At 40.6% G+C, this 17,992-nt stretch overlaps 1 protein-coding gene across 3 annotated transcripts; it reads right to left on the bottom strand.

Moving 5' to 3' along the window:
* Positions 1–5,473: 5,473 nt before the first annotated feature.
* On the bottom strand, positions 5,474–17,870 carry POLE4 (DNA polymerase epsilon 4, accessory subunit). Of its 3 annotated transcripts, XM_072937454.1 has the most exons (5): positions 17,585–17,870; positions 16,839–16,923; positions 16,135–16,176; positions 9,387–9,541; positions 5,474–5,792 (listed from the first exon to the last, which is right to left on the bottom strand). In XM_072937454.1, exons 1-5 carry the CDS (start codon positions 17,789–17,791, stop codon positions 5,706–5,708), a joined length of 576 nt encoding a protein of 191 aa, XP_072793555.1. In that variant the 5' UTR covers positions 17,792–17,870; the 3' UTR covers positions 5,474–5,705. The 3 variants fall into 3 exon arrangements, with proteins under 3 accessions (XP_072793555.1, XP_072793557.1, XP_072793556.1); XM_072937456.1 differs by lacking the exon at positions 9,387–9,541 and having other exon boundaries at positions 17,585–17,863; XM_072937455.1 differs by lacking the exons at positions 5,474–5,792; positions 9,387–9,541 and adding an exon at positions 10,238–10,314 and having other exon boundaries at positions 17,585–17,866.
* Positions 17,871–17,992: the final 122 nt, after the last annotated feature.

The following is a 17,992-nucleotide window of genomic DNA, read 5'->3' as shown; positions in this document are numbered from 1 at the left end:
CTTTAATGTATTACTTAGCCTTTGAACTCTTATTTTATTGAATTCATGTTGTTATATTACAGTGTAATCCAAAGCATTTGTGAGGAATTTTCTTCGTCCTTTGTACTATGTTCTCTTCTAGACTGGCTCCTTGTCTTTGAACACTGTGTTTCTGGTTTTCATTTGTTTTGCTGTTGCTCATTCATAGAGGTGAGCTATGCACTCTGCTCATGCTCAGGCAGTCTTTCCTGACCTTTTATATGCTCTGATAAAATAATCACAGCAGTATTAATGAACACTTAGCCAAATGGCACTTACCATGTTCCAGTTACTGTTGCAAGGGCTTTCCATATTCACTCATTTAATCCTCACAAGAACACTGAGGTTTTATTACTAATCCATTTTACAGATGAGAAACTTTAGACATAAAGAGGTTAAGTAACTTGTTCAGGTAACTTGGAAGTAGCAGAGGCAGGTTAGAAACTCGGCATTCTGCTTCCAGCATCCATTTTTCTTAACCACCTTACTTCCTGCCCTTTGTTCTCTACTGAGCTAGAGTTTGAGGGCTGGGTATTTCCTGCTCTGCATACTTTTCCCGTAGCCTGAAGGTATGGTGGGTAGAGAGGGAGAGCACATCGTAAAGGTGGGGTTTGGAGATGTAACCTACAGTACTAGGCATCGCTCCACCTCGCTGGAGGCTGTATTCCAATCTCCTTAGAATGAGCATCCGTAGCACTTGGACTCCATCCTCTAGTTCATCCTGTGGACCTCACAGCCACTGAAGAGGGTTCACTTGCATCTGCTTCACCCATTTCTCTCCAGCAACCATATCTTCTTCTCTACAGTCAGAGGTATCTCCTTGGTTTCCTTCTCTCTTGATTGAGGGTTGATTAAGAATTCTCAGAATTTTGAGTGACTCACAGTTATATGACTTCTGGAAAAGGAGGTTAGGAACCTTTCTATGCAAAGCACTTCTTCTAAATGGCAGAATCTTCAATATTATTCCTTATTTGCCACTTTCTGAAGTTAATGGCACTGCAGTGCACCCTATTCCTTTGTTCGACTGTTGCAGAAAAATATTTTGCTAATTTACATAACTGTAGGGGCGGGGGGGGGTTGTTCATTCATTTAATTAGGTAGGTATTAGAGAAAGGAGACTCTGTGAGGCATATTCATGCCACCATCCCGAACCAAATATATATGCCCGTAGGTAAGCATTCATTGTTTCTTGAAGATCCCAAGTTAGCTAAATTTTATAAATCTGAGAGAGGAAATAGGCTCCTACGGGAAAAGATGAAGGAAGAAACATAAAACCCTAAAGAGTTAAAATTTTAAAAATCTAAGATGAAGTGGAATTAATCTGGAAAGTAAAGAAAAATGCTTTAACCACTGGGACGACCAGAGCTACTTAGCCTTTGAGTGAAAAATGTCAGATGCAGAGAAAAAAGGAGCAGGGACAAATTTTCTATTTTTCTGCTTCTCAACATGGTTTGCACTTACCCTTTGTGAGTATTAGGTCTTCACAGTGTTAACAGCAGGTTTCAGTAGCTTCACCCAACGAAATATCCAGCAACAGCCTCAGCTGCCTTTCTCCACCCCCGGATGTGATGTAAGACACCAAGAAACTCCACCCCGAGCCAGCTGGGAGCGCATAAGCTTTCTGACCTGTTAGCCCGTGACTGCTAGACAACAAAGGATGGGAAGGAGGGTGCAGGAGTTAGTGTGCCGTGAAGGGAGCCCCGCTCCTCTGCAAGCCTTGCACAGAAAGGTTAAAGAAAAAAGCAAGGAGTCGCCTGGAAGTTACAGCTGCCTCATTTAAGTCGTTTCACCAACAGAACTGAGTGCTGTTAAGACTTATTTATAGGATTAAAAATACCTTAATGTCACAGAGAACTGAAAGAAGATATTTGCATAACACATGGCTGATAAAGGATTTATCTCCAGAATATATAAAGAACTTGCAAAACTCATGACTCTTAAAAATAAACCCAGTTTTAAAGAAAAAGATGAGAGCAAACATGTCACCAAAGAAGTGCTACAAACAAGCACATGAAAAGACGTCCAACATACTAGTCATTAGCGAAATGCAAATTAAAACCACAATGAGACACCACTGTATACCTATTAGAACATCTAAAACGTTTTTTAGGTTAATACCAAGTGCTAGCAAGGATGCAGAAGAACTGAAATTCCCAAACACTGCTGGTCTAAACACAAAATAGTACAGCCACTTTGGAAAACGGTCAGGCAGTTTCTTTAAAAATCAAACGTACATTTACAATAAGATCCAGCATTCCCAGTCCTATGTATTTACCCAAAAGAAATAAAAACTTGTCTTCACATAAATACCTATATTCAAATATTTATAGCACCTCTATTCATAATCACCAAAACCCGGCCGATATCCAACTGAGGAATGGATAAACAAAACGTGATGTATACATCCCACAGAATGGGATAACATGCAGAAATACAAAGAAATAAACCACTGATACACAGGACTACAAAAATGAATCTCAAATGCATTGTGCTAAATTAAGGAGGCCAGACTCAAGTCCACACTGTGTGATTCCATTTATGAAAGCAAAACTATAGGGGTGATAAATAGATCAGTGGTTGCCAGGAGCTGGGGCACCGGTTGGGTGGGAGAGGACTATGAAGACGCAGTATGAGGTGATGATGTAAGTCTTCTTTGTGGTGATGTAACTTTTCTAAACCTTGATTGAGATGGTTATTATACGCATTTATCCAAGCTCCTAACACTACACACTACCGGGGTGACAATCTGGCACAGTGTGACTGGGTTCTCTGCTCAGGGCCCCACCAGGCCGAAGTGAAGGTGTCAGCTGGCCCGGGCTTTTCTGGAGGCTCTGAGGGAAGATCCGTTTCTAAGACCATACAAGTTACTGGCAGAATTCAGTTCAATGCAGTTGTGGGGCCGAGGTCATTTCCTTGCTGGCTGTCGGCCAGAGGTTGTCCTCAGCTTCTAAAGGCTGCCACATTCCTTGGCTCATGCCCTCCCCATCTTCAAAGCCAGCAACAATAGATCAAGTCCTCTCCATGCTTTGAATCTGACATCCTCTTCTGCACCATCTCTGTAATTTATTCTACCCTCAGCCAGGGGAAAGCTCTTCTTCTAAGAGTTCATGTGATTACTTTGGGCCTGCCCAGATAATCCAGGATGATCTATTTTAAAGTCAACTGCTTGGTAACCTTTTTTTTTTGTTGTTGTTATAGTCATTTTACAATGTTGTGTCAAATTCCAGCATAGAGCACAATTTTTCAGTTATACATGAACATACATATATCCATTGTCACATTTTTTTTTCTCTGTGAGCTACCACAGATTTTGTATATATTCCCCTGTGCTATACAGTATAATCTTGTTTATCTATTCTACATTTTGAAATCCCAGTCTGTCCCTTCCCAACCCCCGCCCCCTTGGCAACCACAAGTTTGTATTCTGTCTATGAGTCTGTTTCTGTTTTGTATTTTTTTTTTAGATCCACATATAAGTGATCTCATACAGTATTTTCCTTTCTCTTTCTAGCTTACATCACTTAGAATAGCATTCTCTAGGAACATCCATGTTGCTGCAAATGGCATTATGTTGTCAGTTTTTATGGCTGAGTAGTATTCCATCGTATAAATATACCACCTCTTCTTTATCCAGTCATCTGTTGATGGACACTTAGGCTGTTTCCATGTCTTGGCTATTGTAAATAGTGCTGCTATGAACATTGGGGTGCAGGTGTCATTTTGAAGTAGGGCTCCTTCTGGATATATGCCCAGGAGCAGGATTCCTGGGTCATATGGTAAGTCTATTCCTAGTCTTTTGAGGAATCTCCATACTGTTTTCCACAGTGGCTGCACCAAACTGCATTCCCACCAAATGCTTGGTAACCTTAATTACATCCATTTTGCCACATAACATATTCACAGGCATGACCCCAGGGGCAAAGGTCATGGGGGCCAAAACTCTGCCCACCACATAGATTTTAAACAATGACCTAATATACACACATATAAATGAAACAAAAGGTAAAATATTTACCTTTCACTCAGTTCAACACTTTGACACTTTTAATATATTAAAAGGCCAGTGTCAACATACTATACTGATTACATGTCCCATTAATGAGATGCAACCTCTAAGTTTATCTTGAGAAAAAGGCCTGCATGCCCTTTTAAATTCTAATCTGAAACAACAGGAGACCCATGGAAGGGCATCAGGGGCCTGTGTAAACCCTGAAATTATTTATCTGGGACTAACTAAGCAGAAGGAAAACAAACTCACCTCGGGGACAGTTTGCAGATATCTCCCCAGTGCTATTACAGGCTGTCAAGGTCATGAAAAGTGAGAAAAGACTGAGAAACTGTCACATAACAGAGAAGACTGGGGAGACATGACAAGTAAATGCAATGTAACAGATTGGATCTAAGAACAGAAAAAGAATAATGAGAAAATTGGAGAAATCCAAAAAGTCTGGAGTTTAATTAACAGGGATATAAGTTTTAGTTTCTTAGTTTTGACAAATGCACCTGGAGACGTAAGATGTTAACAATGGGGAACTGGGTGAAGGGTATACGAGACCTCTGTATTCTGTCTGCAGCTTTTCCGTAAATCAGTATTATTCTTAAAGAAAATTTACTTATAAAACATTACAAGACTGAGTACCTGTACATTTTCCTAGGAAGATTTATAGATTTTACACCCTCCATCCATGATCCAAAAATACTTAAGACCCACTGTTCAAAGCTTCCACTGCTTTCCTTAACCACTCCTAAGTATTGTCTCCTTTCTGCTATGTCACCTACACCTTCCCTCAAAAAACAAAATTTAGCCAGGGCCTGGGGAAGGGGAGGTGAGGGGAGATGTTTAATGGGTTCAGTTTCAGTGCAGGAAGATGAAAAATGTTCTGGAGATGGGTAATGGTGATAACAATAATACTTAATGCCACAAAACTGTACACTTAAAAATGGTTAAAACGGTAAATTTTATGTTATATATATTTTACTGCAAGCTAAAAAATAAAGGAATGGGTACTGATATATGCTACAACATAAACCTTAAAAACATTATCTGAGCGAGAGAAGCCAGACACAAAATACCACCCATAATTCCATTAACAATGTTATAAAATTGACGGCGCCAGGAGTTGTACACATCTGTGAATATACTAAGAACTACTGAAGTGTAGACTTAAAATGGGTAAATTGTGTGGTCGGTGAATTACATCTCAATAAAGCTGCTAAAAATTTTTCACTGATTTTAGATACAGGATCACATTTACTTGACCTCTGGAGACCTTAAGTGGCACCTCGTAAATTCTGGAACCACATTCTGCTGATGTGCTAAATAAAAAGGAACAAATGAATGGAAGACCGAGGCTTACAACGGCTGGCAGGGAAGATGAGAAGCATCTGTGACTAGGTGTGGCGTCACTCCAACCATGGGGGCAAGAACAAGGCGAGACTGTAAAATACACTAGGCTGAAGTTGTCAGATGCCTTTATTCGGTCCTTATGATTCATGAAGCCACCTACACAAACCACGCTCTGTACCTCTACCGCAAGTAGCAGCAGCTGTGATCCAGGCCAAAAACGGAAGACACGGCAGAGGAAGGCCTTGCAGAGAAAAGGTAACCTGTGAATCTCCGCGTATCCAGGCTCAGGTGAAGGTAGGACAGGAAAAGGGTGCACGTACAGGATTCCAAAGACTGTTCTTCAAAGCGGAGGCCTGCGGAGGTTCTGGCTGAAGGATGCAGGTGCAGGCTCACAAAACTGCCCAGCCCAGCAGTCAATCCAAAGTCCCTAGAAACACAAAGAGCAATGTTTAAAGCAACACGCATCAAGAGCTGGGCAGTGTAAGCCAAGTGGGCAAAGTTAAGGGGAAGCTACTTTGGTATTGGTGGTTCTTCTAAGACCAAAATACTCATTTTGAGGAACAGCCATCCAAAAGATCCTTGGGGGAAAACATGTCATTGCAGAGGGTGGGCAGCTGGGTCTGGGAGAGTTCGAATTAGAGGTGGGGAAAGGGCTAAGAAGCCGTTGTGTCAAACAGTGGGCATCTGTGGAGACCACACAAGGGGTGAGTGATACAAAATAAATGAGGGAAGTTCTCTAAGCAGAGTTTATAAACTTTGGAAAAAGTTTCAGTTCAAGATGGGAGGCTGAACCCACAAGTCTGTATGACCTCCCATGAAAGGAAAAAGAATCTTTTAAAAGGTATATAAATCTACAATAAAGAATGGGGGCCCATCAGCAGTTAACAGAGTTCAGCAAAAAGCTGAATGATAGAAATCAGACTGAAGTACGTTTATAAATAAAGCGGAGGAAAATGAGCCTCAAATAAACACAGAGGGGACTGCAGCAGAGATGGGGGCCCATCTACCCAGGAAATTCACGAGGAGGCTCAAGACTCAAGACACCAAAAATGACAGAGACGCAAGGCCAAAATGAATAATGACTCAAGTGTCTGTATGAGAAACAGTTGACCCCATCTCACCATAACCCTCCCCGCATGCAGCCCTACCAGAAAATGAGCCTTTAAACTAAACCTAACTTTGGGGGGAAGGTGTAGCTCAATGGCAGAGTGAGTGCTTAGTATGTACAAGGTCCTGGGTTCAATCCCCAGTACCTCCATTTAAAATAAAATAATGTAAACAAACAAACAAACTAAACCTAACTTGAAAACCAAATCAGAGGGCTCTCTTCTAAAGAACTAAATGAATTATCCGGAGAACCAGAGCAGCTTCTGAAAACTGCAGCACCCCGCAGTCAAGTTTTCCACATTCTAGCATTTGGAGGCTCCCAATGTAACATCTGGCCCCATCCCAGCCACACTAAGGTAAAATCACAAGACAAAATTCACTCTCCATACATACACAGCTTCCAAACAAACAGCGTTCTTATTCCCTCATTCTAAAATAGAATAAAAATTATAAGGCATTTGAAGAAAGTCTATTGAGGACAAGGAGAGACTAAAACTTACTTAAAACTAAAAAAACAAACAAACAAAAACCCTAGAATAATTCAGGGGAAAAAAAAAACAGAACTAAATTAAACAACAAACCAAAACAGAAATACCTCAACAAATGTTTTAATAGTCCCTGCTTCTGATAATGACAAATTCCTGCTGAGACCAACTGATACAGCTGATTAAAATATTTTTAAAAAGAAAAATCCTTCAGGCATTAAAGAGGCCTCAAGGAAAGGCAAATGCAAAATCTGGAGAAGGTAACGCAACACAAAGAAAACCCAACCTTGGAAACTGCTTTTAACCCGAGGGAATCTGCCAATCCAAAAGAAAGCTCAAGAAATTGTGCTGTGATTTTGGCAGGCTGAGCAAATCAAGAGTCAAATCAGAGAATGTGCTCAAGTAAGAAGTTCTGATTAACTGCCCCCTTTTTAAAAGCTGGATTCCCAAAAGGCTACACCCTCAGAGTAAGGTAGAGCTAGAATTAAATGACCCCCTCACAGACCTGCCATCGGGGGTTTTTTTATCATCACAATGATAAAGGAATCCTCAAGTCCTGGATTTGCAAAGGAGGTCCTGCACTGATACATGCCCCGAGGTGCCTTGCAGAAGCAAATGAGCACCTTGTTTGGAGAAAGGTCTCATTATGCAGGCCTCAAATTATCCAACAAATTATTTTTTCAAATACAGTGAAAAATATACCAAGATAACTAGGCATACAGGGAAAGAAAGACCATGAGACAATACCAACAGAAACAACAGAGAGAAAAATAAATCAATCAACCAACCTTAAAAGGCTTTGGACACAGACTATAAACAATTGTACCTGTTATGTTTAAGAAAATACAAGCCTTAGAACATGTGCAGCAAATACAAATAATAAAAAAATGACAAAATAGATTTGAAAACTAAATGAAATTCACAAAAACTGAAAAATACAAAAACAAGGACTGAAACTAATAAATCAACAGGAAAAGATTAAAGGAGACAAGACCACAGAAGAGAGATAATAAACTGGAAGGTCAGAAAAATTACACAGAATGTGTCATGGAAAGGCAAAATTATGGTTGACTTTTAGCATATTTTAATAGGAATCCAAGAGAGAAGGAACAAAACAGAGTCAACATCTGAAAAGATACTGGCTGAGACCTCTCCAGGACAGACGAAAGCCATCAATCCATAGATTTAAGAAACCTAAGCAGACTACGGAAAAGCGAATCAACACCTAAATACATCAGAGTGAAGCTACAGAAAAAAATCAAAGACAGAAAAATCTTAAAAGCAGACAGAAAAAAGGGGAACAAATTAGCTTCAACAGAAACAACAGAAGCCAAAAAAAGAGAAGAATGATCACTTCGATGTGCTAAAAGAAATAAAGTTTCATCTAGAATTCTATGTTCAGCAAAAATATCTTTAAATAAAGAAAATAAAAGGTTTTCACACACACACAAAAAAAAGTAGAGTTTGCTACCAGCAGATCCTGTAAAACCAAGGATTTACATCACAAAGAAAGAAAGTGATCAAAAATGGAGAAGAAACATAAAAAAGGAAAGAGGAACAAAGACAGCATAAACATGTGGTTAAGTTCACACAACATCGCCAGTATACTACAGCGGTAATAATGCCTTACGTGGGTTGAGAAAGACAACATAAAACGGGTAACAGTAACAGCATGAGTCGGGGATGAGGGACTTGTAAATTGAGCTCATTGAATTCTAAGATCCTATTTTGCTGAGGATGAAGGGAAAGGTACCAACACTAGGCTCTCACACATTAAGGATGCATGTAGTACCAATTTTTTAAAAACTAGAATGTAGAAAGTTCAAATTGATAAGAGTTAAAAACGGAATGAATTATCCTCAAAAAAAAGGCAAAAAAAAAAAACCCATAAAACAAGGACAAATAGAAAGCACAAAATAAGAGGATGCATTTATACATCATTAATTACACTAAATGTAAATGAATTAAGTGCTTCACTTAGAGATAATCAGTCTAAAATTTTAAAAACAATCTAATTATGAGAGAGGGAATCAAGACAGTTGAATAGGAGGACAAAGAGCTCACCTCCCCTCAACAACACATCAAAAATACATCTACATGTAGAGAAATCCTCACTGAGCACTAACTGGAGACTCGCAGAAAGATGCCTGTAACACCAAGGCTGTAGAAAGGCTCCACAGACAGCTGGGTAGGAAGGGATGAGAAGCAGTCAGGTCAGGACCCGCACCTAGCAGGGGGCACAGAGCAGGAGGGGGGTTATGCTGGCTTAGAGCCCCACCCTGGGTAGTGAGCAGTCTGCATCACACCACGGGCACCCCAGCTCTGGGGTCCAACCACGGAGGATGAGGCCCCTCAGCTGGTTTGAAATTCACTGGGACAGACAGCATGACTGTTAAGAAATGTAGACTCCACGAGTGAAGGGCACTTACACGCTTGCTAATTCCTGGAACAAGGCAGAGGAAGCCGCCTGCAACTGCCCAGCATTCTAGCTGATTTCCCGTGACCACGCAGTGCATGCCCCGGCCCGCCGTGCTCCAGAGCCGCTCCACCCTAGGGCAACGGATGCTGCAGCTGAGGACAGCGCCTGCCGGTGAGGGACAGAGCTGGCGGTCACAGGGCTGCAATCAGGAGTGATCTGGAGCTCCAGCTGCTGTCAGGACCACGCCAGAGAGCACCCCAGCTGACACCAAGTGCCCACTCCAGCCCCTCTTGCTCTGCAGCACTGTTCGCCACTAGGGCAAAGGCTAATGTTGCCGAGAAAAGTACAGAGTTGTGGAGGACAGAGCTGACTGAAGCCTGGCAGAGCATCCAAATGGGGAAAGAGCACCCATTACTATTGATCATGGGGCAGCAGATCAAGAGCAGTCTGTAGCTGACTGGTGCTGGGACCACCCAAGCATGGGCCCCAGCCTCCACGGGGAGCCCAATCCAGTCCTCGGGTTCCAGCACGTCTCCCTTCTGGGGCAAAGGTGCCAACGCTGGGAGGGGCAAGAGCACACACTCAAAGAGAACAGAATCAGCTCACACCCTACTCTCAGGGCTTTTGCTCCAACAATTTAAGATGTGACACAACCCCTAACAGGGTGGTGCTGGCAACTGAGCAACAGAGAAGACCTGGCTCACACCTGCCTCTGGCTCTCGCCGCTCCACGTCCAGCCTGCCCTCCTACGAAGATGACAGCTGCCAGCACCCCCTGCAGGAAGAGGTGACTCTTGTTCATTTCAGATCCAGCTCTCCCACCAAAGCCACAGGCCACACGCGGACTGTATAAAGATGCTCCGGGGGAGGGTATAGCTCAAATGGTAGAGCGCATGCTCAGCAAGCCTGAGGTCCTGGGTTCAATTCCCAGTACTGCCTCTAAAAAATAAATATATAAGTAAGTAAACCTAATTACCACCCCCCCAAAATGTAAAGATGCTCCCACACGAGCACACCCCTTTAAGACTGGGACAGGTAACTGTTTCATCTAATTTCACAGAGATAAAGTTAAGCAAAATGAGAAGACAGAGGTATTTCTTTAAAATCAAAGAACAAGGTAAAAAACCCTGAAAAAAACAAGTAATGAAACAGAATATTTACCAGACAAAAAAAGAGTTCAAAGCTTTAGTACCAAGAATGCTACCTAAACTAGGGAACAGAAAAGATGAACACAGTGAAAATTTTAACAATAGGAAATATAAAAAAGAACCAGTCAGAACTGAAAAATAAAATATACGACATGAAAAACACACTAAAAGGAATTAACCAACTAGGTGACAAAGAACACGTAAGTGATCTGGAAGACAGAATAACGGAAATCACCCAATTAGAACAGCAAAAAGAAAACAAATTTAAAAAAAATGGTAACAGTAAAAGGGACTCTGCGACAGCAAGCGTATCAACATTCACATTATAGAGAGTCCCAGGAAGAGAAGAGAGAAAGGGGGATAAAAATGTATTTGATGAAATTATTGCTGAAACTTCCCAAACTTGAAGAAGGAAATATATTCAAGAAGAGGAGGCACAGAGGGTTCCAAAAGCAATGAACCCAAAGAGCCCCACAACAAGACATATTATAACAGCAAAAGTTAAAGAGAGAATTCAAAAGGCAGCAAGAGAAAAAAAAAGAGTCATATACAATGGAACCCCCATAAGGCTAACAGCTGATTTTACTGGAGATCGTCATTCTAAGTGAAATAAGCCAGAAAGAGAAAGAAAAATACCACATGATATCACTCATACGTGGGGTCTAAAAAAAACAAAAAAAGAAGATACTAATGAACTTATCTACAAAACAGAAACAGACTCCTAAGTAAATAAACCTATGGTTACCAGGGGAAAAAGGGTAGGAAGGGATAAATTGGGAGTTTGAGAATTTCTAATACTAACTACTATATATAAAATAGATTAAAGAAAATTCTTCTGTATTACAGCACAGGAAACTATATTCAATATCTTATAGTAATTTGTTATGAAAATGAATATATATTTATGTATGACTGAAACATTATGTTGTACACCAGAAATTGACAAATTGTAACGTACTATACTTCAATAGAAAAAATTAAGTAAAAATTAGCTAATATATATAAAAAAAGAATACTGTGAAGAACTTCACATCAATAAATTTGAAAATTACATGAAATGTACAAATTCCTAGAAAACCTACAACACTTCAGGGGTTAAAAAATTGTGTCAAGAAAATAAAACAGGAATGGTCCTAAAACCATTCAAAAAATTGAATCAGTAATCAAAAATCTTCCCACAAAAATTCCAGGCCCAGATGGCTTCACTGGTGAATTCCATCAAATATTCAGGAAGAAATAATTCCAATCTTACAGTTTTCTAGAGATCAGACAATATAAAAAGGGCACCCTCTCCAACTAATTTATATAAGGCTTACATTCAATACCAAAAAAATGCCAATCTCTTTAAACAAGTGACGCAGCATTTGCAATCAGTTAAAATTAATCTACAAAAAGCCTATAGTAGGTATGATTAATGGGGAAACGCTGAAAGCTTTCCCTTTGAAATCAAGATGCCTGCTATCAGCACTTCTATCCAACACAGTGTTGGCAATTCTAGCCAAGGAAAAAGAAAAAGATAAGGATTGGGAAGAACTTCACGAAAGTGTCATTATTGGCGGGTATTACTGCTTAATTAAAGAAATCTAAAACAATTAATGGATAAATCATTAGAATTAATTAGAATTCAGCAAGATGCTAGATACAAAATTAAAATATAAAATCAAGTATATTTCTATATACTAACAACATTTAAATGATTTTAAGAAAAATACCAATAACAGCATATTAAGCACTTAAAGGAAAGCATCTAAAAAATGTCAAGATTTCTTGAAAGATCTCTAAAAAAAGATTTATTTTAAAATTTATTTAAAATTTTATTTTAAAAACAAAAGATCTAAATAAATGGAGAAATGTACCATGTTTATGAACTAGAAGATTCACTATTGTAAAGATATGATTTCACCCACTAAGTAATCTACACATTCAATGCAATCTCAATCAATAACCCTTCTTGTGGAATTTGACAAGCTGATTCTAAAATGTACAGGAAAATGCAAAGAATCAAAAATCACCAAGACACTTAAAAGAACAAGGTGGGGAGATCTGCTCTCTCAGACAAAATAATTCAGACAGTGTGGTACTGACATGGGAATAGACAAAAACAAATCAATAGGAGAGAAACAGCCCAGAAATAGCCTTGATTTTTTTGTTTGTTTGTTTAGCTGAAGTACAGTTGATTTTCAATCTTGTGTTAGTTTCTGGTGTACAGCACAGTGATTCATTCACACATATATTATACATATTCTTTTTCATGTTCCTTTTCATTATAGGGCTACTACAAGGTATTGAATATAGTTCCCTGTGCTCTACCATAGGGCCTTGTTGTTTATCTATTTTATATACAGTAGTTATATATCGTAAACAGCCTTGATTTATAACAAAGGTAGCACCAAAATGAAAATGACATGGAAAAGTGGCTATCCAAATAACAAGAAAAAAATTAAACTGGACCCCCACCTCAATCCTATAAACAAAAAATCAACTACAGTTTTATGAAAAACAAAAAACTGTAAAGATTTTAGCATATAGGCGAATGTCTGATGAACTTGGGGTAGGGAAAAAAGTCTTAAACAGGACAAAAACAGCACTAGCTATAAAGGAAAACATATTTGACTACCTTTAATTAAAAACTCACATTTATCAATTATCTTAAGAGTGAAAAGGCCAGTCACCAACCAGGAAGATATCTGCTTCTGGTATACTGAGAAAGATTCCTATTCAGAATAGATACATAGACATATACATAGTAGTGTAAGTCAGTAAGAAAAAGGACAAAATATCCAAGAGAAAAACAGGACTCCTCCCTCCCTAAAATGCACATGCACATGAAGAAGTGCTCAGTCACCAGCAATCAGGACCAAGCAAATTAAAAGCACAATGCAGTCATCACTTCACATTCCTACCAGACTGGCAAAAATCAAACTCTGATAATACCCAGTGTTGCTAAGAATGGGGAGCAATGGAAATTGTCATACTCTGGCGGCAGAAATGTGAATCAGATGTACAGGTTGTTTGGCAGTACCCACAAAAGATGGAGATAGTTACATTCTATGTCCCGGAAATTTTACACACACACACATATCCCTAGAGAAACATGTACAAGAATGTCCATAGCAAACTGCTCATTAAAAAAAAAGCTATCCAAATACCCACATTAAAATGGTTCAGTTGTGGTACTGTCACACAATGGCATGCCATTCAGCAGAGAAAATGAACAGACTAAAAACATGTGCAACAATGTTAACTGAATCTCATACACGTGTTAACCTAAAGAAAACAACTGTGGGCCCGATGCTGACCATCCAGATGCTGGACTACAATTTGGTTCCATTTTTTGGAAGCTAAAAAAAAGATATAAAACTAAATCTTAGTATTCAGGGATGCATGCTTCTGTGGTGAAACCATTAAGTAAATCAAAGTAATTACCACCAAAAAGGACACAGCCACGTCAGGAGAGGAGGTAAAAAGACATACGATGAGGTAAGAATGGATAAGGAGATTTTGGAGGCTGCCTACTCTATCTCTTGGCCTAGTTGGTGGTTACAACAGTGTTCACTTTATTATTTATTTATTTTACATTTGTTTTTTGTGTGTTAAATGTCATAAGGAAAGGCTTGGAAAATAATACATATATACACACACATACATACATACATATATACACACACACATATATAAATACAACTGCATAAAATAGCCAGATTACTAATGACAGCTGCCTACAGGGAGGGGACCTATATGAGGGATTAAAGGACACTGCAGAGGAAGACTGTTCACAGTACTGTTTTTCAACTTCTACATTCAACCTACAAAGCATGGAAGATTTAATTATGGTAAGAAAATGTGTTTTCAGCCTTGACAATGTCAAAGTAACACATGCAGATAACACAAAGTGAGAGATGGGAGTGGGCTAAAAATGGGAAAGGAAGCCATACTTATAAAGTGAGGAGTCAACAAAAAAATACATATTTTAGTATATTATATAATTTGTAAAGGTAACAGAGGAGCAAAAAATAATGACAAAATTACCAAAAATCAAAAATATGGGAAAGGATTAATGGGGCACTATAGGTTAGCCAAATCTTCAACATCATAGCAGGAAGTTAACAGATAACATTTACAGTTCATAAATCAATGATGAAATATAAGTAACCATCTGAAAAGCTAAAAACAATAAAAAGATGAGGGGCAGCAGCTGCATTGTATTATAAGTGATTAGGTAACTATTTGAGTTTTAAATATGAATATATATACTGACTTGATTAAAAAAGAAAAAATAATTTCACTTAGAACATACACATCTAAGGACATAAGGACATTTATTTTATCAGGTATAAAATAATATAATATTGACTCAAGGTATACGGGCTAAAGAGACCAAAATTCAGATCTGCTAATACACGACAGAGCAGAGGGATTCAATTGCTGAGATTATTAACTCTGAAGATGAGAATAAACATATCCATCACTTGGTAAATGGCCATTGATTAAAAATCCAAGCCAAGGACTATGCATGGTCGGTAGGTAGTATTATGTCTTTAAAATGGAGATTTGATCATCTGGCTCACCTCTTCGAAAAGCTGGTAATTAAAAACAAACAGGGTAGGCTCCAAACATTTTTGATTGGTCACTGACGGCGTGTCAGTCACAAGAAGCTGCCCGCCTTAGTTAGGCAACTAACAAGTTATTTTTAAGAAAAATGAGTAAGCAGTAAAGAGGCTGAAAAAAGATGCACAACTTATGAGAATACTCAATAATCTAGGCTAAGAGCTAGCCATGGTAATGTATCTTAAAAGACATTTAAATGAGTATCAAAAGAGCCAGGGGCCTAAGCTGATACACAGTGGCAGAATAAAAAAATACAAATAGTGAAATAAATAATTCAAAAAAAATTTTCTGAAGGTAATGAGGCTTCAAGAAGGTAATGAAAACATTGGTGTGGTAAAGGTGAGAAAGATCTGAACATGCCTGGCTTTCAAAAAACTATTCAATCAGAATATGCAAGGATGAGTATGCTGATCAGATTCAGGAATTAAGTAAAACAGAGAGCGCTAAGAGCAGGCAGTTAAAATGAGGTATTTCAAATATTTTCTACTTCAATAATAAGCTTTAGTTAGCACACAAGTTAATCCAACAATCCTAAGAATAAATAGCTTACAGGGCAGTACAGCATCCCACTGTGGCAAAATAATCACTTTACGCTAATTGTTAAAAGAAGAAAAAAGAACAAGAAGTAATCCTTTAATTGTTAGCAACTGTTTCTGATCTAGCATTATGATGAAGGGGGAGATTTATATCTAGGGGTATAAACAGATACCTATTATCTATGGAGATCAAAGTAAGAATCAAATTTCTGAATCCACCTAATTCCACTGGTGTCTTTAGAGTGCCTCCCATTTTTTAGGGTTAGCAGTTTTCAGGAAGAAGTTCTAATTACCCAAAGGAATATGAATTAGAATTTGTTTTTCCTACCTTAATAGGAAATAGGGAGAAAGAATTATTCCCTACATGAACAAGGAAGAACCAGGCATCAGGTTTATAAAGTTGTGAACTCAGATCGTTAATGTGGGAAAGACAGGTGGAAATGATTACCCAGGGCCAGAGAACTCACCTTCCAGAAAAGCAAATTCATCCACAGCTTCTATTGCATTATCTGAAACACAAGATAAAGGCCTACTGACTAACTCTGGTCACTTGGGCATCAACCTCTTATAAAAGCACAACCCACACAGTGAAGGCATGAGGCTTTACACAAGGGAGGGCATTTATAAAATTTATCCCTTGCTATCTTGAGATCCACATCTACTCCACCACCAAATCTTACTTATCAGCTGTCTCTCCACAAGAGTTAAAAAAAGTCTCGGTAAATACTGTTCACTGCGGGGAATCTCTTTGCTTTAAGAGTCATCAGAAGAGTTTGTGAAGATTATATATATAACATATACAAGTAAGGTAAGATTATGGTATATGAAAGCTTATACATATGCAAGGGTTACCAGCTAGAAAGTAGTCAGAAAGCAAAACTACTTTCTAGGTGGGGGAAAAAAAAGTCAAGCCTGGTACAAGGCAGAAGGTATAAAGGGGTCTAGTTAACTTTGGCAACACCTAGAACTCCTCTCGTTCACTGTCCCAGCACTTCTCCAGCCACCCAAAGCACAGATTCAAAAGGCAGGATTTTTCTGGCACTGAGGCAGTCCAACAGAAAGCATCGTAGAAAGAGACCTGGGGCACCTCTCCCCTTCCAGTGCTGCCTTCTCAACCAGTGTAAGAGAAAGCCTCACCCAGCCCAGATGCAAGATACCAGTGACACGCTACCCAGATCTCTCCTCTGAAGGGTCTTCCTTTTCCCTTGCTGAGCACAACAGTAGGCATCTTTTGCAATGGTCTCCACAAACAGTTCCTGTGAAGAAAACAAGCAGGGGCACAAAAAGTAAAAATTCTAATAAACAAACTAAAATTGAAAACTTAAAAAAAAAAAAGAAAAAGAAACAAAGAGCAGAGTTGTACCGATGAGTTTCAGCACAATTCTTGTGCGTGCTTCGGTCTGTGAGTGCGGCGCCAGAGGTGAAAGGGGGCTCGGATGAAGGGGGCCGCTCTCCGGGAAGGCTGCACTTGACTTCACGAAGGTCTAGTCCCCTTCACCCTCCCGCAGTGGCCGATGACACATCCGTCCCTCCCTCCCTTTTAAATCCACCCCGCTCACGAACCTGCGACTCCTACAAGTTCTGTTAGTCTAGAGATGCAAATTAAAGTCGTGTCCCCGCCCTCATGAAGAGGCAGGTGTGTTAACAAACCAATGCTACAGTTCCACGTGATCCTTTTTCTGTCTTCCCTTCCTATACTCACATCTCAGAATCCGGCCCCAACACCTCTCGTACCTACTTCACCCCCGCCACCCACCCCACCCCCGCCTGGGTCCTCGGCATACCCCGCCCCAGACCCAACTCTTCCTCCGGCGCTCCCCAAACCTGGCCCCGGACACCGCTAGGCCCCGCCCCACCAAGGGCCCGAGGCCCCGCCCCCGCCCCGCCCCCCGCGGGCCCCGGCGCTCCCCGCCGTACCGCGGCTCGTGCCAGAATGAAGATGGCTTCCTGTCCCGCGAGCGTCACGTCGGGGTCCGCCTTCACCAAGGCCTTCACTCGCGCCAGAGGCAGCCTGGAGAGACGAGCCCCGGGCACACTCGTCGGCGCTTGAGGCTGCGGGGCCGCCGCGTCCCCACCTGGCCCCTCCTCCTCCCGGGGAGCCCCGCTTCCAGCCGCCGCCGCCATCCGGGCCCCGAGCGTGCTGCGCGCGGCCGCCGACTGTGCGCGCGCAGGCGGCGCCGGCCCCTTTCCCGCGCCGCTGGAGGCCACGCCCCCAGCGGGCGCCTGGCTCCGCCCCTCACGCGGCGGGGAGCTTCCTGGGAGGGCGGAAGGGCGCGGGGGGGGGTAGGGGGGTGGGTCTGTCTTTTCTGCCTCTCGCCGCCTCTG

The sequence above is a fragment of the Vicugna pacos genome, chromosome 15, assembly GCF_048564905.1.
Source record: "Vicugna pacos chromosome 15, VicPac4, whole genome shotgun sequence".
NCBI lineage: Eukaryota > Metazoa > Chordata > Mammalia > Artiodactyla > Camelidae > Vicugna > Vicugna pacos.
This window is presented reverse-complemented; position numbering and strand designations above follow the sequence as displayed.